General features: G+C 36.5%; 1 protein-coding gene across 1 annotated transcript in view; it reads left to right on the top strand.

The window, feature by feature from the left end:
- The window catches only part of EPYC (epiphycan), a 28,934-nt gene extending 4,208 nt beyond the window's left edge, over window positions 1–24,726 (top strand). The window contains exons 3-8 of the mRNA XM_075491485.1: window positions 1,821–1,943; window positions 16,329–16,482; window positions 19,208–19,366; window positions 20,933–21,135; window positions 22,666–22,761; window positions 24,300–24,726. Coding sequence (XP_075347600.1) covers window positions 1,821–1,943; window positions 16,329–16,482; window positions 19,208–19,366; window positions 20,933–21,135; window positions 22,666–22,761; window positions 24,300–24,470 — 906 coding nt within the window. The 3' untranslated portion in view covers window positions 24,471–24,726. The remainder of the gene's footprint in view (window positions 1–1,820; window positions 1,944–16,328; window positions 16,483–19,207; window positions 19,367–20,932; window positions 21,136–22,665; window positions 22,762–24,299) is intronic.
- Window positions 24,727–25,011: the final 285 nt, after the last annotated feature.

Below are 25,011 nucleotides of genomic sequence, written 5' to 3'. Positions count from 1 at the left end.
GAAATACTTATCGAGCCATATACCCTTTAAAAACCTTTTATTTCTAGGCAATATGAAATGAAACCAATTTTGAATAATGAGTAATCTTTTGTTTAGGAATTGTGTATTCAGAAGAAAAATTACACCAGGTATGTTAGTATTACATTTTGGGTTAATAGATAACATCCTTTATAGCTGAATCATTTGGAATAAGTGACATGCAAAAGAAAAGCAAGACCAAAACCAGTCCTATCAAAAATAGACAGCAGAAAATATAAAGACAGAAAAAAACCAAGTTCCAATATACTTTAGTTTATTTCAGAGGTTGGTTGCATTTTTATTTTATTTTATTTCATTTCACATTTTTGTAGCAAAGCAGAGTACCTTTGGTAATATTGGAAGCTAATACTGAAAGGTGCAATTCAACTAAGTCTTCTCAAAGACAAGCCCAAGTGACTCAAGCTTCTCCCAGCAGCAGCTGAAAAGTCTTTTTGAATAAAGTAAATGAGGGAAAAATGAACGCCTTGTATTGCTGACCATCCCCAGAGGAATTTCATATCCTCATGCCTAAACCAGCTTCATAAAGACCTCTTTTCATGAGGCTAAAATTCAGCTTGTTGCTCAGCACACACATTCAAAAAAAAGTCTCATGCATTTCTTATACTTAATCTATTTTAAGTAGCTACAGTTTAAAAATGAACTATTTAAGTGTGTGTATTATAGCATCACATCAGGAGTAAAATTTGTTAGACTTATGCACTGCTCATTAGCACTGTCTGTGCTTTTGGTGAAATTAGTGGGAGCTGTAGCTAAATCAAGGTGTAAGTAAAGAATGTTGAATAGAGCCTTGTGTCAGGCATCTTATATGATAATAGTGAATACATCGCTTAGAATGAATAGGGAATACGTAAACACTAATATTCAAGCCTAGCGTGATTTTTTTATTATTTTACTAAAATATGGAACTTTTAAATGGGTGATAATTCGATTTTACAATTCTATTCTCCAAGGAGAACAGGTGACTGTACTATACTACCATTTCTCACTACTTTAAAAATGGTGTTGACTGAATAATGAAGGAATGCAGAGTACTGTCACTTACAGGGCTATGGAGGACACACACTACTTTTTATTTTGCTCCCCAGACCTTTGCAGAAGTGATGGTCCAAATATGCCACACCATTCAACCAATTAAAATTATATTCTGGCAAAACACTACTGGGTCAAAAGCGTTTTGATTATGCTCATCCAGACACAACAAAGAAAGAGGTCCTAATGTTTTCTAATCTTTTTTTTTTTTTTTTTATGGTGGAGGAGAAAGACAAAGTTACATTGTTGTACATTTCAAAAGAGTATTTATTGTGACAGACACAAATAATATAATTTAGCTTTTGGCTAGTTTCTCAAAAGTTCTTTTCTAATGGTGCAGTGGAAATAGGTGAAGTTAGATGAAAGGGGAAAAAGATTAATATATATCTTCCTTTCACCTTTTCAGGTACTTTCTCATTGAGGCCAGTTTATTTTTATACCACTAAAACTCAATAGGTCTTTCCTAAATTATCTAAATGTTAGTACAGCCAAAGCAGTCTGCAGAAATTCTCAGATCCAGGGACTCTTCATGAAGCAAAACAGAATAAACCATTGAGTCATCATGAATAAATATAAGTTATCCATCAGAAACATTGTTGCACACATATAAGTACTGTGTTTGTGACATTAAATTTTCATAGATTCCTTGCAAATACCAGATTACTCACATTTTGTCCATTTTCTTCTCTTTCAGAAAAGAAAGCAGAATGCAGACCTTTGTAAATATTTTTCTGGGATTTTTTATCTTCGAGTCTGTTGGAGCTGCGCCTATCACTGATACCGTAGTTTATGATTCTGACTTCTATGATATACCGCTTGGAGAGCTGCCTCACCCATTTGTCTACAATGAAAACGAGCAGTCTGATCAATTAGAGGTAATCAGAACTTCATGTATTTTATCTTTCCAAAGTGCACAAATGCAGTGGCTACTGATGAGTTTTTGTTGGCCATGAAAACATTTACCAGACAAATCTACTCAAGTGGTTGCTATTGCCTTTGGCTGATCAACAGTTTTCTGTGCAAATGTGGCTAAAATATTTCTCAATTTTTTTTTTTGTGGTAATTTTTGAGAGCAGGTGAAAGCTACCATGCTTCCTTCAGGTCTCCTTGCACTGCCACAAATTCTGTTGGAGATTGTCCTTGTGATTTATCTATCTGGATGAGGCACGGAGGCAGCTGAGATAGGACATCCAGCATTCCACATTAAATGAGGTTGTAAAATGCTGTTTCCCGAGGTTATTTCTTATAGTAAAAGATATGTTCAATACAAGTATTTCAGGCTATAAATGCTAGTGGTTTCTATTTCTGTTAGGAAAGTGGGCAGAAGTAAGTAAAAAAGAAAAAGGAAAGCACTTGAATTGAAAAACAGGGAAGTGAGAAAGTTTACTGAAGAAAAACTGTTGAAATTCTGATAGTATGAGATAGTAAGATGTGTTGCCTGTACAAGCAAGGGACTCAATTTGTTGACTTAAATGCCTCCTTCCCCTCCTACATTGCTGTATTTCTCTACATTACTAAAAGGTTATGTTAATTTTAATCTCACTCTGCTGCTTAGACATGGGCACAACTTCCAGGAAGGTCATATATGCACTGTATGATTCAGGATTGAGTGCAATACAAGTTGAGTGAAAAATAGAAAATTGAAATAATATTATGGTTTTTTCACTATTACACATAATATTTTAGTACATTTTCACATAACAGTACATAATTCATGCAAATATGTTCCTCTGAGTGATTCATGATTGAAGCAGGAGGGACAGGAAGTAGTCTTTCATGAAGGTGAGATCAAAATTGGATAGCAGCCTTGAAATCAAAGGACAGAGACAATTTAAGAATAAATCTATCCTAAAACTGGAGAACTGAAGAGATAAAAATAATCTCAAAGTTTGCACTAAGATCAGAACCTTACAGTTTGGAGGAAATAAATTTTCTCATCTAAGAAAGACTGAGAAGAACTTTGCTCTAAAGAGATTACTTTGCTTTTGGCATGTTTCCCTGTGCTATGCAGAGTCAAAGCTCTTTACATACCCATGCGCTTGAGCTTTCTTCCCTGATAAAGTCATCCCCACTTCTAGTCAATGGATACTTGTGCTCTCTCTATTTCACATTGACTAATAAGTCACAGTTCCTGTCTGTCTTTGCTCTTAAAAATGAAGCCTTTATCAGTCCTATAGAAATGGCTTCCTTCCCAGAAATGGGAGAAGCTATTCTGTATATGCCTCACCACAGAGATTTTCTCATTCAAACAACAGATTTCTTAATAATATATTGAATGGTAGGTGGGACTCTCCTGTGCTGTCCTCTCTCTGTGAGGTCCTATGACACTGAAGCATTGGGTGGCTCCTTTCTAAGTTTCTGAGTGAAGGATAGAGACAAGGAAAGGTTCATGTGGTTCTTTTCTAGCTGAAAGGAAATTCAGGATGACCAATATTGCACCCAACAAGAAAAGATACAACAGGTCCTATCAAAGGTTGCTTTCTTTAGGGAAGCACGGAATAGGCAGAGTCCAAAAAGTCTTTTCCTTTTGTCTTGTAAACTTTTCCACAGCAGGATTGTCTCCCATTACTGAGCTCTTCAGACAGCCGCCTTAAAATTCATCAAGTGAAGATCATACATCGCAGCAATTGGAAGGAATGTTACTTTGCATATGGATGGACCTCCCTGTGAGAGCCTTTTTTTCCTGGATGTTTAGCCAAAATCTTTTTTGCTTACATTCCTCTTACCATGTACCACCCAAAAGAAACCTAAGCATTCACAATTCCCCTAAACCCAGGAGAGCTCAGAGTGGTCAGTGCTGTAGAAATCAAACAGCTTTTATAGACATGCATGTCAGTCTTCCAAGTTATCTTTTAGACACGGAATATTATTGACATCACTCAAGTTTTAAACAGAATACATTTGATTTCTTGATCATGGTTACGATTTTCCTCCCTACAATCCTGTTATCATAAAGATGTGAACTACACAAGTGTCTCTGTGTGTAAAACCCAGTATTTATGCAAGGTCACAGGTTAGTTTTTATTATGCATAGCTTAAACGATGAGCAATACCACAGAGACCCAGACAAACAGCAGGCCTTCATTAGATCTAGCCTGTGTACAGTAACTCTTTAGGGCCTGATTTAAGGCCTGCATTTCCTTTTAGAGAACTCTGAATCATGTCTTTAGCCTTCTGAAATAGCGGAGAAAAAATGAAATCGCATTTTCTGTTGTTGCTGTCTTCAATTTAAGATTTTAAAATTCAGTTACGTGCAAATATAAATCATTCTGTTTAACACATTTTTAGACTCATTGGAGAAATGGAAACTTTTCCAAGGTTGTGCATCCAACTGATTTGCAGCAGGTCCAGGAGACTGACTGGTTTTAGGACTTCAGATGTGTTAGGTGTGTTGCTCCTGTTGATTTCAATGGGAATTAGGTACCTGTGCATCTCAAGGAATTAAACTAAAGCACCTATGTCAGTATGTCCTTTCCAGAATGTTACCCATTGGGTATTGTAATCAGTCATTTAATGCGTAACCACCAAAATGGCGAAAAAACTAGAGGTAATTGGGGAGGGATTCCTCACACTCATTCTATCTGGCTAAAATTAGGTGTTGCATCCTAAGACCATCCTCCAAGACAATTATGAATCATTCTCTCGGGATATCTATTGTGGTGGGTTGACCTTGGCTGGCTGCCAGGTGCCCAACAAGCCACCTTCTCACTCCCCCTCCTCAGAGGGACAGGGGGAGAAATTAAGATTAAAAACTCATGAGTCGAGGTAAAGGCAGTTTAATGAAGAAAAGCAAAGGTTGCACACAGAAGAAAAGCAAAGCAAAAAGATTTATTCTCTACTTCCCATCAGCAGGTGATGTCCAAACACTTCCTGGGAAGTATGGCCCCAGTAAATGTTGCAGTTGCTTCGGAAGACAAATGCCTTTATAACAAAGCCCGCCCCCCCTTACCCCCCCTGTCTCCTTTCTCTTAGCTTTTATTGCTGAGCATGACACTGTATGGTATGGAATATCCCTTTGGTCAGTTTGGGTCAGTTATCCTAGCTATGCACCCTCCAAACCTCTTGCCCACCCCCAACCTTCAAGCCTTGGGGTGGGGAGGGGAGCTGGAGAGACAGCCTTGATGTTGTGAGAGCGCTGCTCAGCGGTAGCCAAAACACTGGTGTTTTATCAACACCGTTCTAGCTACAAATATAAAGAACAGCACTATGAGGGCTGTTATGGGGAAAGTTAACTCCATCCCAGCCAGAACCTGTACACCTATCTTCCTCGAATAACCTTAGATGGATGCTAGGCACCTGTCTCAGGCTTAGCACCAAAATTTCAGCTTAATAAAGTTAATCAAGAGTCACTGAGTCCAAGTTCATGACTTCTTTTCTACTTTTACTTTCTTTTCTACTTTTATTGTATTCATACTCTGGAATTATTTTTCCTTGTGAAGCGTGTATGCCAAAACTGAAGTGCGTGCGTGTATAGACACACACATTTCATTGGCTTGCAAAAATTTTTCTGAGAACATTTTATCTAGATAACAGCTGTTGATATTTTTCCACTTGAAATCTGCCTATTTTTCTCATAGATTTTAGAGTAACTTTAAGGTTTGGAAAAGTCACTTAGCAATGGAAATCAGAGGTTATTTAGCATTGCCTGCTAACATCAGCAGATCTGTTTAATTTGTTGCATTATTTTCATTGTATTCAATGTGTGTACATGGAACACATTTTTTAATGCAAAGATTTTCCATGGGGAAAATACCTGTAGCTGTGAATTACTTGGAAGAATTGTATTGAATCCTTGATCAAAGCTCTGCATTGTCATGTATTAGATGGGTCACATCTGGGCTATAATATCTGTGGCTTCCAAGTTTCCAGGTTAGTGAGACATGGAAGACCTAGTTAAAGCTTTGCACCCAAAATGAAATTGTTACTGAAAAAGCCTTAAGTAATATCATGCAGAAATAAAATGTGTATAGAGACTTTAGAGAGAACATTATCAACTCTTTCCCAGATAATGGTAAGAAAAGGCAATGTAAAAGAAAAATCTATTACCAAGGAAAAAATTCCAAGGTCCTAAAGGAGAAATAGACTGTAAAGGAATATCACTGTAAGGTAGTGTACAAGCTTTGTGTTGGATTTGTCTTCTGAAACTGACAGTCAAAACAATATAAACATGAGCTGCTGTATTGCCCCTTTTCTTCACAGTAAGTTTCATTATTACTTTCAATGAATATTTATATCACGACGGGGTCCAGAGGCCCCAGTCAAGACTGGGTCTTCATTGTCCCAACTGCTCTGCAAACATATACAAAGACAGATATCCTTCTTTAAAATGGATACAATCAAACCAGACTGTCAAAGGCATTCTTGTGTAAGCTTCTCGCTGGTGAAACTGAAGGCTCAGAGTTTTTCCCTCCTTGAAACTAATACTTTGTTTGGATACTGTGTGAGAAAAAGAAATTGTGGAGAGAGATTCCTATGTGCATCAGCTACTAATGTCTAATAAAATCATGTTGCAAACTTTTGATTACTGTGATTGTTAAACATAGCCAGTCCATTTTCCTTCAGGTAGGAAAAGCTAAGTTAGAAAAATAAGAAGTGAAAACATAGGGGTATCAGAAAAATATTTTCATCAATAAAATAGGCTATCAGGGAGGCTGAGAAGCAAGGGAGCTACCCTAGCACTGAATAAGCAGCAAGACAAGGGAGTTGAATACAGGTTGGTCCAGATCTATGTACACAGAAGATGTGAGCTGGAAAGCACAATCCACAAAATAATCAGAAACAAACACTGTGAAAGCCAAATATTTGATCCTGCATTAGCTCGTTGAATTTGAATCAAACTGATAATAGGATATTCGGGTGCCTGCACAAAGCTCAGAACTTGGGTCATACGCACACATTGATTTACATGTATGTGCACACTGAAGGCTTACATGTAGGCTTACACTGCTGTTTCTATCTTTGTGGCAGGTATCTGATTAAATAAGACTTCAAGGTGGATATGCAATGACTTTTCAGAACATGTTGTATACACTTTTAAAAAACTTATTAATTGGTACAACTAATGTAAAAGTCAGATAACTACATAGTTGATAAAAGAATTAAATTTACCATGTGAAGCTTTATCTCCAAATAGGAAATTTTCTACTTTTTCAGAAAAGCTTTGACTACAGCTCTTACATTCACTTAGCTCTTCATAACTGATTCCATATGATTCTGTACAGATGTCTTCACAAAAGGTGAACATTTCCACGGAATAAAAAGTAGTCATGAAATACCTGAGTGATGTTTCAATTTTGTCATATAAAAAAGCAAGTAGCAGAAATATCACAAGACAAAAAGGAATGATTTAGAACAGCATGCTAGTCCCTAAGTTCTAGTACAACAATCCAAGAAGAGCTCGTCTCACCCACTTAGCTACCTGAAATGTTATAAAGACTAAGTGTACTGGCTAAGACATTCTTAAGCACCTAAAACTCTGATACTGGGTGTGCCATTAGTTACCACTACCTTAGCTGAACAGTGTAACTACATCCTCCTTCTTGCCTCAGACTGGGTAAGATTCTTGAAGTAGTTGTCCCGGTCTGAAAACACCTAAATTGGTCCAGCTAGGGCTCATTGCTTAAGAGTAACTATCACAATGTTTGAAATTCCTGTGAAAGAGGTGACAGCTGAAACTCCACAGTGAAATTACATAGACCTTTTACAGTAGGTGCTTGCTACCTCAATTTCCCTAGTCACTTAAACTATTTTTCCCCCAGACTTCCAGTTTTGTGGCTTCTTCCAGAAAGAAGTAATGTGTATCATCCCTACAGACATGGGGTATGAAACAAGGATACAAATATTTTAGAAATTTACCCCAAATTTCTAAATTGTACCCATGGCTATATATTTTTTCTGAACACTGTTAAGCTAAATAACATGTGCATTTCTATCCCATTTAAAAACCATTTAAGATAAGAATAATTTTAGAACCAATCAAAACAGAATCCGGAACGTGGTTTGGTACACAGCTTAGAGGGGAGAGGAGTTGTGATTCTGCTCTGAGTCTGGTCTGAGTCATTTCTATCTTTGTTCATGTTTAGTGACTGTCTAATGCATGGAACATTAATAATGCTTTGAAAAGGTCCCAGGTCTCAGTTCCTTTCATGTTAGGCTACATAATCATGTTTCCTTTGGCTTGTTCTACTTCTCTTGCCATGAGTTTTGCCTCTTTGGATGTATTCTGGCTTTGTTTCAACATCTCATCCAAACTTGCCTCTGGCCCCCATTTGGTGGTTAAGATGTCTTCCGGAACAGAGGTTTTTGGGGTGCCAGCCTCCTCAGGCTAACAACTTATATCTCAGCCTTCTTGCTTCTTGGATGAATGGAGAACCAGCACCTTTGTTTTCATCTGAACTAAAATGGAGTAAAAAAGGTGTGCAAATTTAGCAGATGGGTTCTTTGAATTACTTAGGTGCAGGAATGCCTCATTCCCTACACAAATAGCCTTAAGTGTGAGACAGACAGCTCAATAAATTCCTTGGAACATGCACAATTGTAGAGCCCTAAAGAAATTTCTGCCTAAATCCTTAGCTGCAAATATGTATCAGGAACTTGAGTTAGCTAAGTAAAACTTCACAGAATTTCTTTCCCTAGATTCCTCAATGCAACCTAGTATCTTGTTAGATGCTTAAAGACTTGGTGGAGTGCCCACTAGTATCAGCATAATTATTGTTTTTAATGACTTGTACCTTTTTTGTTTTGTTTTATTTAAAGAAAAAGATAGTATAGAAACGGTGCTGCAGTAATTGTATATATTTCATAGCAGCACAATCCCTATTGTGACATCACAGAAATCTGGGGACTGAAAATTTACTTTGAATTTTATTTCTCAAGAGTGGTTTTGGCTCTGGCTTTCTTTACAGGAGATCTAAGCTTGAACCAGCCTCCAATTTCTGCTTTTCAACTTCCACTCCTGACTTAGCTCTTATTAATAGAAGGGGAAATAGTAGCTGTGGATAAAATAGCTGCAGCTATCAGTCCTGGACATAGAGTTCAGACCACATAGTCAAAAAATCAATGTGCAGAAAAAAAATGTTCTCTCATTATTATTCTTTTTTTGATATTGGTGTTCCTTATTTTTAGGGTTGTGCAGCAATGCCTATTGTTATGATGCAGAATGTCCCTCCCAGTGGCAGGAAATGCATCACACCCGTGCCCCTGTCCTCAGCACTTTCTTCCTTGCGCCATATTCTTGTCCTGGACCTGTCACTAAATGTTAACTGATCTTACACTGACAGGACATTTGTATATAGCATAACAGTCCACACTGTGAAGACAAACCTAAACTATTAGAAACTTCTCTAGTTCTGGAGATATAGCAACTTGTGAGCACTACATCTGTATCACTGCAGACTACATGCGTGTACTGGACTGGGTCAAATCAGATTAAATGTCTTTGCACTATAAGCTGTAGAAATGAGAGTAAGAGCAGATCTGACACCAGACTTTGGCTTGATGTGTTGTAAAAAATGTGATTGCCTCTATATGGTCTCCTTTACAGCCAAAGGAAGACAAACAGGCACCTCAGGAAGTTGATTCACAACATATGCGTGCTGAACGACCCTCAGGAAGTGATTCTTCCTCCACTGTCTGCACCAGGAGTGTAGAGACTAAGCTACTAAATAAGACACTTAAATTCAGTGTCTGACATTAAGTGGAGTGAATCTGGTCCTTTTTGATCATGTTTCTAACACTGTGTGGTTGTAGTTCGGATTCAAAGCAATCACAGTGCATTTAGGAAAAGCCAAGCTGGTGAACTGGGCAAAAATATGTTCAGGTCCAGCAGGGCCCGGTCTGCCTGGTCTGCATGAGGAAATCCGCTTGAGACCCTGAACCCTCCTTTACAGTAAGCTCTGGAAGTCCAACTGAGGCAGCTCCGTACCACAGGTCTGAGGGTTGACAAAGTTTCTGGTAGATACTCTGCTCATCTGAGTGATCTCCAACTTTTTTTGTCTGGCTGTGTATGGGTACTTTGTGGCTTGGATCAGCAGGAGCACCTGTGGAAATCTTAAATAGCTGAGACTGGTTTTCAGTCCTTTTGTGCTTTATAATAGTGCAAAGATCCCTCATTCCTAAAACTGGCATATTTCTCTTTGAAATTTTATGTCTCACAAAACTTCAGCACTGTTCCAAAGAAAAGCATCTGCTGCAGGCTAACTTAGATATTATATAGCCCTCAAAGAAGAATGTTAGAAATAAAATCTGTAATTTCAAATACAGTGCTGGAATGAGACTTTGACTTCATTTGTACTCATGGAAATCAAGATTAGCTCCATTTATATGGACTTTCTTCATTCTCAGACAACAGAATTAGTAAGTAAAATCTCCGTAGCAATGCTGTGCAGCATAAATGTTTTTACACAGCTAAAATCAGACATGACATAGATACACTTGCTTTTGAGACAAGAAGCTTTAGGATATTCTGTGGTCAAGGTGCTAAAAAGACTACTTCTCTTTCTAAGACTAATTATAAGAACCTCAGAGTCTACCTATATTTTCCAAGGCAGAAGCCACAGACATTAATTTCTAGAGAACTGGGTTACAACTCTAGAGCTCTGTAACTTAAATATTAAGGTTGCTCTGACTGAAGTATGAATGGAAATATATGCGTGATTGTATGTGTAAGACCCAGTAGAAACAACAAAATAACTTAAAAAAATTAGAAAGCTTAAAGGGTTAAAAGAATAGCCTGCATTGATAACAAAGGACACTGTACCCGACTGCACCACTTCCAGAACACTGTTGCCAGCAGCAAGACTGAGGAATGTGTTGTTTATGTCAAAATCAAAGGTCCTGCACCCTGATAACATCGCAGCACGGATGACTTCTCTGTGAAGACCCTTCATCCTACCATCAGCAGTCAGGAAATAAGATTGTAGCATACGATATATACCATTCCTTTCCATGTTAGTCATCATGAAATCACATTCCCAATGAGGAAAAGGAGGCAATGGGCAGCAACCTGGGGTAAGATTCATGGATGCTGGAGTATCCAAGACTCTGAGGAAAAAGACTGCCCCATAACAGCTGGTGAATCTTAAAGGAGATAAAAACCTGTCCAAAGGTTAATTTTCAATGCTTGTCAAGAAGAACCCCAGAGGCACTAAAAGGACTCAGTAGCTTCTGCCCCTTGTCTTCTGTGCTGAACACAGGTGATCCTGGCCAGACCACTTGGGCATACACATTTAGGTATGTGGGAGTATGTGGGTGTAAAAGTGCAACTGATTAAAATATGAGAGAATGAGTGTGAGTAGGTAAAATCAGTTTACTTAGAAATTTTGTAAACAAATATCACCTTCCCCAAGATCTCCCTGAGTTTTATTACACTAATTTCTCCACACAACTTATTTATGTAGCTCTGTACAAGAAAATGACAATTTATCTGAGCTGCAGACTTTGCAATCTAAGTAGTTATTGCATTAACATGCAATGGCTCACAGATATATTTATTTTTAAGATAGAACAATAGGAGAAAAGAAGACCTTAAATGCAAAATTCAAGAAGAAACAAGTATGAGCCACTTTTGGAAAGGAAAACAAACCAAAAACCTCTACCATAATTAGACATTTTCTTGTAAGCCTTTGGTAGTTTCAGAACAGCTGTGGGGGAAACTAGTTCCTTTTGATCGGTCAGTGTGTGGTACAACTGTCCCTTCAAGTTTATAATGTTTCTCTTTAAGTTCTGAACTTTTGATGTGTTTTTAAGTATACTTTTTGCAGTAAAAGCAGCACTGAAACAGGACACACTTCAGATTCTCCTGTGGATTTAAATTTATTACGTGCAATATATCAACTTTGATCCTAAAAGATGTAGACATAAAACAATAGACAGAACATCTGCCACTGGAATTACACCACCTCAGAAGTAAAATGTGGCAACTGATAGCTTCCAGCCTTCCTGTTTACCTCTTTAAATCTATTTATTTTCTGTATTTTATTACTTTGCATAGATTGTGTGGGTTCATAATCCTCATATAGGTTATTCCTATCTACATTTCTATTCTGTTCCACCCCTACTGACTCCTAGCCCACAGATACTCTTTCATCTTACTTTTTTTTCACAGCTCAGCCTCCTGAGCTGTTTCTAATCTTAAAAACCTTTTCATTTGTCTTGCCTCCTTTTCAGCCAATGGTGAGAGATAGATACCTAAAGAGCCCATCCTAAAAGAAGTATCTGTGGTCAGTGGCTGGAGCTGCTTTTCAGAAGTTTTGTCTCATTCTCTGCTGACTGTGAAAGGACACTAGCATAGACTAGATGCCTAGCCTATGGATGACTGAAGTTAGGAGTTGACTTTTACCAATTGTATTTTATTGTTTATTAATACGTTCAGGTTTCTGTGCTCTTGACTTTTGTAGCTTCCTGGTTTGAAAGTGCCTCTAAATTGGCCATCCACATTAAGCAGTTTCATTTGTAAATTTAGCCACATTGGATAAATACAGGAGGGGGAAAAAATAGGTACTTCATGCAATCTTAGGAAAGATATTACTCTGCTTATAGCATGCTCTGTGGCTAATATTCTGCACTGGTATTCTCTAAATCTCTTGACTGATTCCAAAGACAGAGTAAGGTAACTATTAACCACATAGTTAATAGCTAAAGGTAGGTGATGTGATTCCCTTTCAGTGTTTTCTTATGCCATGTATTAAATCTGGCTTGGAAGGCTGGTTATGATTTAAAGACTTGCAACTGTTGGCAAAGAGAAACATGCTTTATTCTTTTTCTCTACAATATTCTTCCTGCTTTGTGATTTTTTATAAAGAATATTACTTAGAGTAGCAAAGGAAATACAACCCCACCCCCAAACCCCCAAAAAACCTATGGAGAATAATACCATTTAGTGATACAGAATCATTTCTGTTTCAATTTTTTAGTAAAGCACATGTTGCCAAAAATAAACAAACATCTGGAAGATGAAGGATCATTCGGTACAGTGTATAGTCCAAGAAACATCTTTGTCTTGTTACAGTCTTGCGTGATTTATCAAATATGTAAAAGATAGAAAGCTGCATGGATCAGATGACTAATAATGGGAAACAGACTTTTACCTTTAGGTTACTGGTTCAAGTCCAACCTATGTACAGCAAGCAAATACCACTCATGCTCTGGGTCTGGTATGTAATACACATGTATCAGTGAACTCCTACTCTGTTACCAATGTAAAAATGGCAACATCATTACATTCACTGTAATAATCGGTATTTTTTGTGACAGTCACAACTGGTGAAGAAGACTGAATGGACATTGATGCTAACTGCTTGGAACAGTTTCTCTAGAACGCAGATTTAGCACATTGGAAAGGAAACTATAGGGAGGCTTTCAACTGTGCATCTCTAAAACTAGATAATATCCTGTAATAAAAGAGAGAGAGATAACAGTCTAGAAACAGACTTACTAGAAGTTAATACCTCTGCTTTGGTACCCGACAGCTACAGTGATTAATCAACTAAGAACACCTCAGAAAGCATAAAGCAAATCACAAATCTCAAGCTAGTAAGTTCCATTGAGTATGCCCTCAAATATTCAGAGAAGTGGCAGTCAGTGTAGATGACCCAAATCCAATGACAACTGAAAGGAACATTGTCTTAGGTCTGAAGCCTATTTATAAACTGTATCTTGAAAACGCTCTTCTCCAGAATATTATTTTCAGTAAAATTGCCACAAAAGTTGCATAGAAAGCTGTTAACAGGTCTCAAAATCTCTGGATTTTGTTCCAAAGTTCAGGACAGGGACTGTTATCTGATGTCCACAAAACTGGTGAAGAAGTAGACCGCATGTGCAAGCACTTTAGTGCAGTACTACCCTAGGTCAATAGAAGTCTGGAATGCATCTTTCCCTCTAGGCTTCCTCCATTCAGAGAACATCTGTCCCATTTCCTTTGTTCCCAAAGTCTTCTTTTGATTTGTCCCCAACTCCATTCCTGGTTAAGCTGTCTTACTGTCAGTGCTGCAGATGGGAACATTGTGTATTTGTCTGCACAAAGCAACAAGGTACATCCTTACTCTTACTTACACCAACAGGTTAGTCATAGTTCAGCTGAAGTTCATTTTGCTCACTTGATCACCATGCGTTTTGCAAAGTTATGATGCTAGTAGTTGTATCAGGGCATTTTTATCCATAAACCCTACTTAGAAATACTATCTATGGCTTATTGGAATACAACTAAAGAATATACAGAGAACCTGAATTGTGCTCAGTCAAAATCTGAGTCTGTGAGGTTCAGAGTGCTTCCCGGTTTTTCACTGCTTCCATATTCTCTGTCTTCTGTGCAAAATATTTGAACCTGTGGCCACTATATAACTTAAACCAAATTATTTCTGTGCAAAAAGTGGGTTTTAGATTATTATTTAGATGTTCTCAGGCAGTCCAGGATCATAATATTTAATACTGCTAGTAATGATATATAGCTACACTGCAAGATCCGGAGAGTCTATTTTGAAGTGTGAAGCGTTTTCTTACAAAATTGTGGTAAATATAGACACATGAATGTATATATGTATTTCACATAAATATATTTAAAATCTACCCTATCCAGGAATAATAAGACAAAAATAACTCTATTTGCTGAATATTATATGGTTAAGCCAAGAGATTCAAAGAGAGATTAGAATATAGCAAAAGCTTTGCTCATGCTTGGGACCTAGATCTCAGGTATGTTAGTTCCTTTAACTTGTATGGTCTACATAGAAAGCCTAATTTAAAAAATCCTAATGACTTGTCCACTCTGGATGCAATCTACTTTTACCTGTCTTTTACAACTAGAACTTACAAGCACTAGTGTGAGTGATTTCAACAACCGGTCCTCCATGGGGACAACAAAGTCAGCAGTAGATGGGGGCTGATCTCAAAACAGGAGATGTTTGGTCAGACGAAAAACTTCAATAGCTTTATGGTGGTGTTGTGCTAGAAGGCTGCAGTGAAGGAAAATCTTTACTAAAGCATAATTTTAGGCTCCTGTGCCTTTGCACTTGGGATAAAGATACAGGGACAAAATTCCTACTTTTGATCATGCCTTAGATATAGGCTAAGGAGTCTTAACTGCAGCACAGGGGTACAGCACCCACAAGGGTGGGTGTACGACCTAACTTTTAAACAGTACCTCAGATGTGCAAAGCCCTATAAGGACACTAATTCGTTGTTGGAGATCTTTAAAACAAAAGTGCTTTTTCAAAGGAGATCCTGGGGTGGTCAAAAATATTATTACACATGGGGAAATCAGTGGTAAAGTAACTTGCAAAGGTCACACAACTAGAGTGGATGCTCAATGTCCGGGTGATTACAGTAAACCAGTCTGCGTCTTTACAAACGTAGGCCCTCTGCAACGAGCCTGGCAAGTCTGCAATACTCTTTTTATGAAGGGTGACATGATGCAGGAAAATTGCGTCTTCATTTTTATCCTGAAGTTGTCATACAGCAAAATCACCAGAATGCATCTTTAGAATTAGAGTTAACACAATAAAATTCACTAGTTTGACTAACTATGTTGAATGGAGAAAAAAAAATAAAGTTTCTAGTTCCGTGAAAGGATCTGCTAAATTTTATAGGATTTTTCTAAATCAAGATTTTATCTAATATTTTTAATTCTTATTTGTAATTTTTCATACTACATAATGCAGCCACTGACGAATTAAGCTAACCAGAGCCTTCTGCTATTCAGATTCAGAAACAAAGGAGACAAAACCACTGCCAACATATTCACAAGTATTATGTGAACTTAGACTTCAGAATCCTTAGATAATAAGATTTTTAAAGCATGTTAGTGTTCTTAAAATAGGGCCTGGACAGCTACATTGGGTTTGGATTTATGCTGGTACAATTTACAATGTTATGGTCAAACGCCTTGCATCTTTTTGATGCTTCACAGCAAATTTTCATTTGCCACACAGAATATATCAATTTTTATCTAATTTAACTTTCAATAAATGTGGAAAAAGCATGTTGTTAGTACATATTCTCGCTAATGAAGTAGACGCAGTATGCATGCATGTGTGCATACAACAAAACATTTAAAACACTGAGATAAAAAGTGAATAAGCGTGTTGGAGTTTCATGAATTGTTTACACATCATCAGAATTCATTATAGCTGCTGGATAAAATGCAGCTCAAGCATTAAACCTCAGAACATATATGACCTCTAGTGGGAGAATATGAATAACTGGAAGAGAAACAGCTGAGTGGAAGTAAACAATAACATTTCCTGTTCCCTCTTAATTTTCCCTAGACAGAGATTGGGACAGCATTACCTTCTATAATTCAAGAGAGTTATTCTTCTGCACCATTGACAGAAGAACCTGAGGAGGAAGCATCAACACCAAAATTAATTGATGGGTCTTCAGCACAGGGGTCTGGGGTTCTTGGACCCCAAACTCAAGACGGTTAGTAGGAAAGAGAAACGAGTTTTGCGTGTGTACCTTTGCTTTTGAGTGAGCCCACTTTGCTTGCTTATGAATGTCTACCTCTCTTACTGAAGATGAGGTATATAACTTCTGTACCTTTTACTGTAGAGAGGTATAACATGCCTATCTTGAATGCTCTGAAATCAGATAGGTGTCTAGTCAAAATGTTTCCACACTTTCACTATGAAACTGACTGTGTGCCAATGAAGATTTTCAAATAAAATTTTATTAACACTTAAACACTTACAACATTAGGAAAATTTGCTAATCGTCGGCAAATGATACCGGTACTTTTTTATTGACTTAGATTTCAATATAATTACCAACTATCTTTATTTTATAATGCTTTGTTACATGATTTTTATAAATGTGTTCATACAAATATCATTAAAAAGTTGAACAATTTTTGGCTGTGAAAACTAGAAACTATGAAACTTAAGGAAAGGGAACTATTTAGAAATTTTCAGTGAAGCTGATTTTCTGTTCTTCTGACTAGCTATAATGAAATAAGAACTTTCTATATCTCGTAGGGGAATTAAAATTGTAAAACATAATCTGTCCCTCTCCCACACAAATATTGTGATGCTAATAATTGACATTTGTTAACAGCTACTCTAAAGTCTTGTAGTTGAAGCTCACTAGAGTTATCCACTGCTGTGGTGGGTCTTTGTGTTGTATGGTGATCAACATTCAACAACAGGAAAAGCCTATTTTTTACTATGCGTAACACTATAACTGAGTGCCATAGAAGACAAATGAAATGAAAAAAAAAAAGAGTTCATACTTCCAAAATTGTGTGTTCAGTGAAGAGAAATTAATCATTCCTAGTCTTGTTTTTATACATATTACTACTGAGCCTTGACCAGGCAAAAAAAATACACTGATGTCAAAACGAATAAAAATGGAAATGAGAATTTCCCAGGAGAGTTCTGAAAGAAACACATGATTTCCTTCAATTTTGAAAGCTGCAGGATGTTACAAAACATTTCATGTAAATATTACATATTATGAATTCTCTATCTGTCGACATTTTTGAGCACTGAATGCAAATCAACTAGTGCATCAACTAAAGATATGCATGGGAGGCTCAAGGCTGTAACATATCAAATGGGATTTTTTTTTTGTGTCTTTATTTTTTTCAGCAACATATTTTCCTGTCAGATGTTGCTGCTGTTCTTGGCTTGGTACTGGATAGAAGACTACAAGACTCAGGATCATCTAGCCAAGTTCATTTGTCTTGTTGATATCTTTTTGAATCCTTCCCATACTTCTGTCCTTTTTCAGTCTACACCAGCCATAGGTGACAGATACCACTCCTACAAGATCAAAAACAGGACAGAAGGAGAAACTCTTTTCCTGTAATATGTTGCATTATTTTGAAAAAATGTCACCCATCCTGAACTCTACATTCATTTAGGCCTAGATTTGCTGGAATGGTTCAAAGCGTGACAGTTTATTTTTTCCCTGTGTCAGGCTTGCTCCCTGTAGGTAGTTTAAAATGTCCTGTGGAGGAAGTGAGGGAAAGTATAAAAAGTGTCTCATCTCTCCAAATATGTTATTCCTGGGTGCCCAAGTAGGGATTCTCAAATAAAAGAGTACTCTGGTCACTGATTCTTTAATCTTGCCTGAAAAGCCACCACATATATAGCCTGCCCTTCAGTTAGTTACTGCTGCCTGTTGGTAACTGACAGATTCAGAAAGGAAATCTTCCATGTAGCTACAACTTATCTGGAGAAAAGACTCATCTGCAAGAAAAACATTTTAATACTCATTAATTATGTTACTATTTTATAAAGTAACCAGAACAAACAACCAGCCATCTGCTACAAGGAGGAGGAAGACATGAAACAGAAAAGTATTTCTATGGGAGTAAAAGCTGAGAAACAGATATTCTGATTTATACCCATAATAAAAAAAAAAGATGTATCGAAAATTCAACGCACATAGCAACTAACAATTTTTCCTACTGAAAATTACATCCAGAGAAACCACTCAGTGTCATAATTCTCACCAAATTTGAACAGTATCATCAAAAGAAACTTCTGAATTCACTGTATTCATGCAGTTTTATGACTGAGATGAAACAACTTGATTTCTCGTTTTCATGAACTTCTGGTGCTAACCAAATGTTTTGTTTACATGGTCTTCAAGTTACCTTAGCTCAGACTGACAGAGAAATTTTTCATGATGCTGAATTTCTGAATCAGAAAATGTAATTAAACAACGTGCAAAAGAAATTGAGGTTCTCCATAGCTTGGTAGGAAAATATTAATTTAATTTAAAATTATTCAGAAGTACTATTTACAGAACCAAACTTGGGAAATCATAACAAGTTCCAGTCATCAGCTGTTATTTCTCCATCTACACGGAAGTGCACACTTGCCATCTTAGGGAGAAATTGGTCTTTGGTTGTCTGCTGTCACCTAATATTCTACTGTTATAGCCTGAGAAACAATGTATCAGAAAAGTAAGTTAAATGACCTTCTAATAGGCATAGGCAGAAAAAAAAAAGTTTTAAGTAGAATTTAATCACTTTATTGTTGCGATTATATCATGTGGTGATCAAATCAGAATGGGAGTGAATTTTATCATCAACAAAATCTTATCATTATGTGCTTAGGTGAGCATTTCATTGTAGTAATTTACATATCATTTTTGTACATTTTTTTTGTAACAAGCTGTTTTCTTTTAAATTCTTTGACAGGTCTTCCCACTTGCCTTTTGTGTACATGCCTAGGGACCACAGTCTACTGTGATGATCGTGAGCTTGATGCTGTTCCACCGTTGCCTAAGGAAACCACGTATTTCTACTCACGCTATAACAGAATCAGGAAGATCAACAGAAATGACTTTGCTAACTTAAGTATGGAGTGTAGTATTGTTGCAATTAGCTTTAATTTCTATTATTTCTTGCTCATACTAATCTAAGACACAGTGATTCATTTTATGTAATGTTTGATGACAGTAGGATTATACACATAAATGCACATATGGAAAACTGGTTTGCTACTTTTGAACGTAAAGGTCAATACTTCAAGTGCAGACTGTCCATCAAATTTTTGAATTATTAGAAATAACAACGTTCATCTACTTTTTGCTGTTACTTGTAATCAGCTTTAGAAAGGTAGAAAAATACCCAAACCTCATGGAATATTTGTAGCATATTAGAAAGTACTGTTTTCCCAAACAAGACAAGTTCTCAGGTAGACATACTTTCAAATATTTGCAAAGCATCTGTGTGAAAGGAATTTTACCTTTAAATTTTATATTTAAATTTTACCTTTAAAGTATATGTTCATTGGTTTACTCCAGAATTATCTAGGAAAATCTTCAGTAAATGAAAACTACTAATCCAAAACCATTTGTAGCCTAAAACTGGACAAAACTGGTGATTTAGGGAGCTTATATTTTCACATTTGCCACTTGAGATTCTTAAAGATACCTGATTTTTCCGGAAGTATTAAGCCTATCCTGTTTAGGGATAGGGACTGCTATACACTCACCAACCTGAATATCAAGCCACATTCTTTGTTTTTTGTTTTAGACCTAACTTTGTGTAACTAATGCTTATTGATTTCATGATGAGAAGTGTGGAATCAGTGACAAAAAAGGTTACTACAATAATTCAGGGGAATGCAAAGAGCCTTTTATGAAAGAAAACTATAAGGTTTTGGCTTGTTCAAACCAAGATGAAGGTTGGGAAGGAACACAACTGGTATATAAAAAAAACCAAGGGGAATGAATACTAAGAAGAGAGAAACTTTATTTAGGCCAAAATATACTGCTAGCTTAAGAATAAAATAACAAAATAGAATTAAATAAAATAATCATGACAAACATTGTGGGTGGAAAACAGAAGTAAGCTACAGAATAATGCATTTAAAATTAACCCATATTAATGCACTGATATTTAGACCTTGTTCTCTTTTGTCAAAAATAAGTTTCATTTTCTGTTTTTGATTGGAAAAAGTGTTTGAGTGTATTTCAGAAAAAAAGTCAATATATCAAATTTCTTACATATAGGAAAATGTTGAAAATAAAGAAACGTGGATCAAGATGGTAGAGAATATGTTTATGTTCCTTTAAATGTATTTTTCCAAAAGATAACCATTTGAAAGAGTCCCAGAACACACAGAAATTTTAAAAATATTAACTTTAAAATCCTCCACTGAAAGATGTATGAAGAATGACACAGACAATTCTAAACAGGATGAGAAGGAGATGTTGGTCCCCTTCCTTAGGAGAACTGTTCAAATACAGATTATTGCATTACATGCAGAGAGAGAGAGAGATGTCACATAGTAGGTCAGGAATGGATCTGATTCAAGACACTTCACCTGTAATTTAAATAACCCATTTGCCTTTTTCTATTTTAGAGCTTTCAGGAAATAAATTCTTACATGCTTGTTGTATCTTATTTCTCTGCCAGACAATTTAAAGAGGATTGATTTGACTGCAAACTTTATATCAGAGATCCATGAAGATGCCTTCCGGAGATTGCCCCAACTTGAGGAGCTGGTGCTCCGTGACAATAGGATAAGGCAACTCCCTGAGTTACCGTCTACCTTAACATTCATTGATGTTAGTAAAAACAGGCTTGGTCGCAAGGGAATACGTAATGAGGCATTTAAAGTAAGTCTGGGTTTGATGGGAAAATCTTTTCTTCCTCTCTCCAAAGGATGTAGTCAGAAGAGCTGCCTAAGTGTCCCTCTACAGTAGTAAAACTGTTAAGATTATAGGCATCATGTCTGTGCTGGCTGCTGGGCAATCTATAAGGATTGAGCAAGATGCATGAGCACTATCAGCTGGACATGAAAACCCTTTTTACTCTTCTTTACAAAGATCCACACAAGACATGTGATGGCACACTATGTTTGTATCTATGAACCAACCACCCACGTAACTAGCAAGACTCCAGAAAGCTGCTTGATGTTCCCTTACAAGTAGGGAAGAGGGAAGAGCAAAGCTACAGATGCCCCTGCTTCCAACTTACTCTACCATGTATCTACAGCGGAACTTGCTAGAGTATTCATTAAATGTATATACTTTCTTTCCACTTTGAAAAGCAGGGAAATTGAAACCTCTGAGTGATTGTCTTTCCTTGAGAATTTTGGTGGGGAGAAGCAACCATGTACTGCTCCTAATTGCATGTGAAATCTGAAGTAATTATAGAATATAGGCTAGCTTCATATGTTAGACCTGGCTCATATGCACTATTCAATTGCATCTAATAAGGTAGTTTTAACCAGCCATCTCTGAATTCCTCCTTTAAAAGACCGCTTCTTAATGAAGCAACCAACAGCAGTTACTGAATCAGATATTTTCTCCTAGCCCAACATAAGGCAGGTGTTGGGAATAGGAATGATGGGCAAAAATCAGTCCCCCAAATTGAGACTCTGGCCTAGCACCCTTCTGCACTCTCCTGATTTTAGCCATGAAGGAGTCTCAGCCTTTATCTTCCATATTTGCCAAGAACCTTCACCCTGATGTCTCAGAGTTCTGTTAATAGGAATTAAGCTAGGACACTACACTCAAAGAAGTAGTTAGGTACCATGATAACTTGTGTGTGTAAAAAGGGGGCAAAATGAAATTATTCTACTGAACTTTATTGACCTAGCCAAGTTTATATATTACTATTGTTATAATTACCAGATGAAGCTGCTTCTTCCACTAAGTCAAGGGAGAAAATGATTTACTTTTTCAAAAGAAATGAGAAATTTATTTTTAGCTCAGGCATTTCTTATGCAGTTATAATTTGGTTCAACACCAACACATTTCTGCAAAATTGAGTAAGCTTGTCACAAAAGCAAGAAAGCACAGAATAGGAAGCCTTCCTGCATAATGACTGGGTAAGGCAGTATTTCCACTTTAAAACAACATCATTGAAATTACATCTCTAATTATTAAATCTCCAGACATTTCAAATATTTTTTTTCCTTTATTTTAATCCAAATACCTAATCTTTAACAGTAACATTTCTCAGCCTACGCAAGCGAAAGTTCATGACTGTCTTTGAATTTCTGCCTTTTCAACTGTATCACGCTGAAACAAAATGTGTTAGTATCCAGCGGCGCTCATTGCAGTGATAGATTTCAAACTTACCTGCTAGAGATTTTCAAAAATGTCTATCATTTTCCCCTGCCTTTTTCCTTCATCTTCTAGGATCTGCATGAACTGCAGCATCTTTACATCACTGACAACAACCTGGATCGCATTCCATTGCCGCTCCCTGAAAGCCTCCAAGCTCTTCATCTTCAGGTAAGCTACAAAAGCAATGGCTCTATATATCATGTTCAAATAGTAAGTAAAACTGGAAAAGGTAACTATTGTCTTGTTTTGTTTCTTCTGTTTATCCAAAAGTGTACTTACTTAACTAAACAAACGATTGGAAACATACAGTTAACTAGCAAATGCAGTGTATGAAAGAAGTAAAAATTAGCTCAGCTAAGCATTAATTATTAGAATTTGTAATATAATATTTTTCAAACATAAAATTCTATATTTATTGTTAGTACAGATTAAAGTTATGTTCACAGCTGTCAAGAGCAACGTTAGTCTAAGAGACTTCAAATACAGAAATCCCTCACGCTGCTCATACAAATCTTCCAACAGGAATGCTTTTAGACACCCAGAAGAAAGTTACTTTACATATTGGTTGTATCTTTACCAGTGCATTTGATTCTCTTAATAAATGTAATTCCCAGTTGCTAACATTTTTTCAGCCAAACTTTTCCATTTGACTGTGTTGGAACCTCCCATCCATCATCTTTCTGTATTACTATTTTTTGTATTTGCTTTTAGCTATCCCTTTGTTTCTGACTTCTTCCTTTTAACCTTTTCCATCTCTGCTTCTTTCCCTTTATCTCCTCTTGTACCAATGCCCAGTTTTGATTATCAGAAGATGCTGTTGTTTATTACATAATACAGCAAAAAAACTTTGAATAAATGTCCTGCTGTACCATACATATTTTGACTTCTATCTTTCAATAAATAAATCTAAAGAAATATTCTGCCTGCTAGCTGACTATTTTTTTCACCTGCCCATGCCTGTAAATTAAATATTCAGTGCTATGTGCTACAGGCCAAAGCTTGTGAGCTGGATTTTTTCCACACCAATTTCTGACTAGCAAAGGATGGAGAAAGGAAGAATTTTCAGACATCCCTGATTTTAGGAGATGACCTTTTTATTCTCAATTTCTGATAAAATTGTATTCTAGCAATTCATTGTTGAAAATGGTTACTTCAAGAACAAAAGCTCAGTGAAGATAAGGTATATTAGAGGAATTTACATCAAAGGAATAAAACCTAAAGCATTCAATTTTCCCTGTATATATACAGATGTGGGTTAAGCTAATGTGAGAGGGCCTGGGGGGAAGAAATTTGTCAAAGATCAAATTGCAGATTTGTGTGTTTGCAGGTTGACGCATATCAAGCTGTCAGGATAATAATTATAGTTCTATGATTATTGGACTGGCCTATGCTGGTTCCAGTTTGCATTCATAAAGCTCTCCAATATGATCCTGGAAATGAAAATGCTGTATATTTCTACCAGGCCCCTCCTGCAAAGCCTGTCTCTGTTACATGGTTTGAGTTACTCAGTTTTGAAGCTTTGCACTGGCCAAGACGTTTTCCCCTGCTTGGGACATTTCTCTGTCGATGACTTGTAGCCACAATCTGTTCCCTTGGCCTCAAACAAGTATCTTTGTAGGCACTGAAAATACATCCATAAATTGTTCTTCAAAGAGTAAAAAATTGCTTTCAAGCAACTATTCTGATAGCTTTTTTTTTTTTTTTAGAACAACAACATTCAAGAGATGCACGAAGACACTTTCTGCAAAATGAAAGATTTTAATTATGTACGTAGGGCTCTTGAAGACATCAGACTGGATGGTAATCCCATCAACCTGAGCAAAACACCTTATGCATACATGTGTCTACCCCGTTTGCCAGTTGGTAACCTCATCTAAGCTTTGACAGAAGCCAATACTGTCATACGCTATAAGGATCTTTAAATACAAATTATTATCTCACTGCTACACTAAGCAAGATGCATTTTTTCAAATCTCATTACTTTGGGAAATATTTCTATTAATAATGGAATTGATTCCAGAGATACAAAGAATAATGTGAAATGCTAAAAGACAACTCGATTATCTACCCAGCTGTAAGTTGTATAGCAATATCAAGAAAAATATTTTACTACAAAAACTGTACTGAAGGCAATAAAAGATCAATGTAAATGTAAAATTTTATGCTGAATTATTCAGATCTAATGTATGAATTCTAAAGTTAAAAAATTTTATATGTTAAAATCTAACTATAACATAGTAAATAAAGAAATAAAAATAAAATCTGTGTACACAATTGAATATTTATCCCCTTTTCATTTAATTATTTTAATTATTAAAAATTTAATTATTAATTAATAATAATTAAAATAAAAATTAAATTAAATATTTTTCTGTCAGAGACATCCATTTTTCTACTTCTTTGCTTAAACGTCCCTTC

Source organism: Mycteria americana, chromosome 1, assembly GCF_035582795.1.
Source record: "Mycteria americana isolate JAX WOST 10 ecotype Jacksonville Zoo and Gardens chromosome 1, USCA_MyAme_1.0, whole genome shotgun sequence".
NCBI classification, from domain to species: domain Eukaryota; kingdom Metazoa; phylum Chordata; class Aves; order Ciconiiformes; family Ciconiidae; genus Mycteria; species Mycteria americana.
This window is presented reverse-complemented; position numbering and strand designations above follow the sequence as displayed.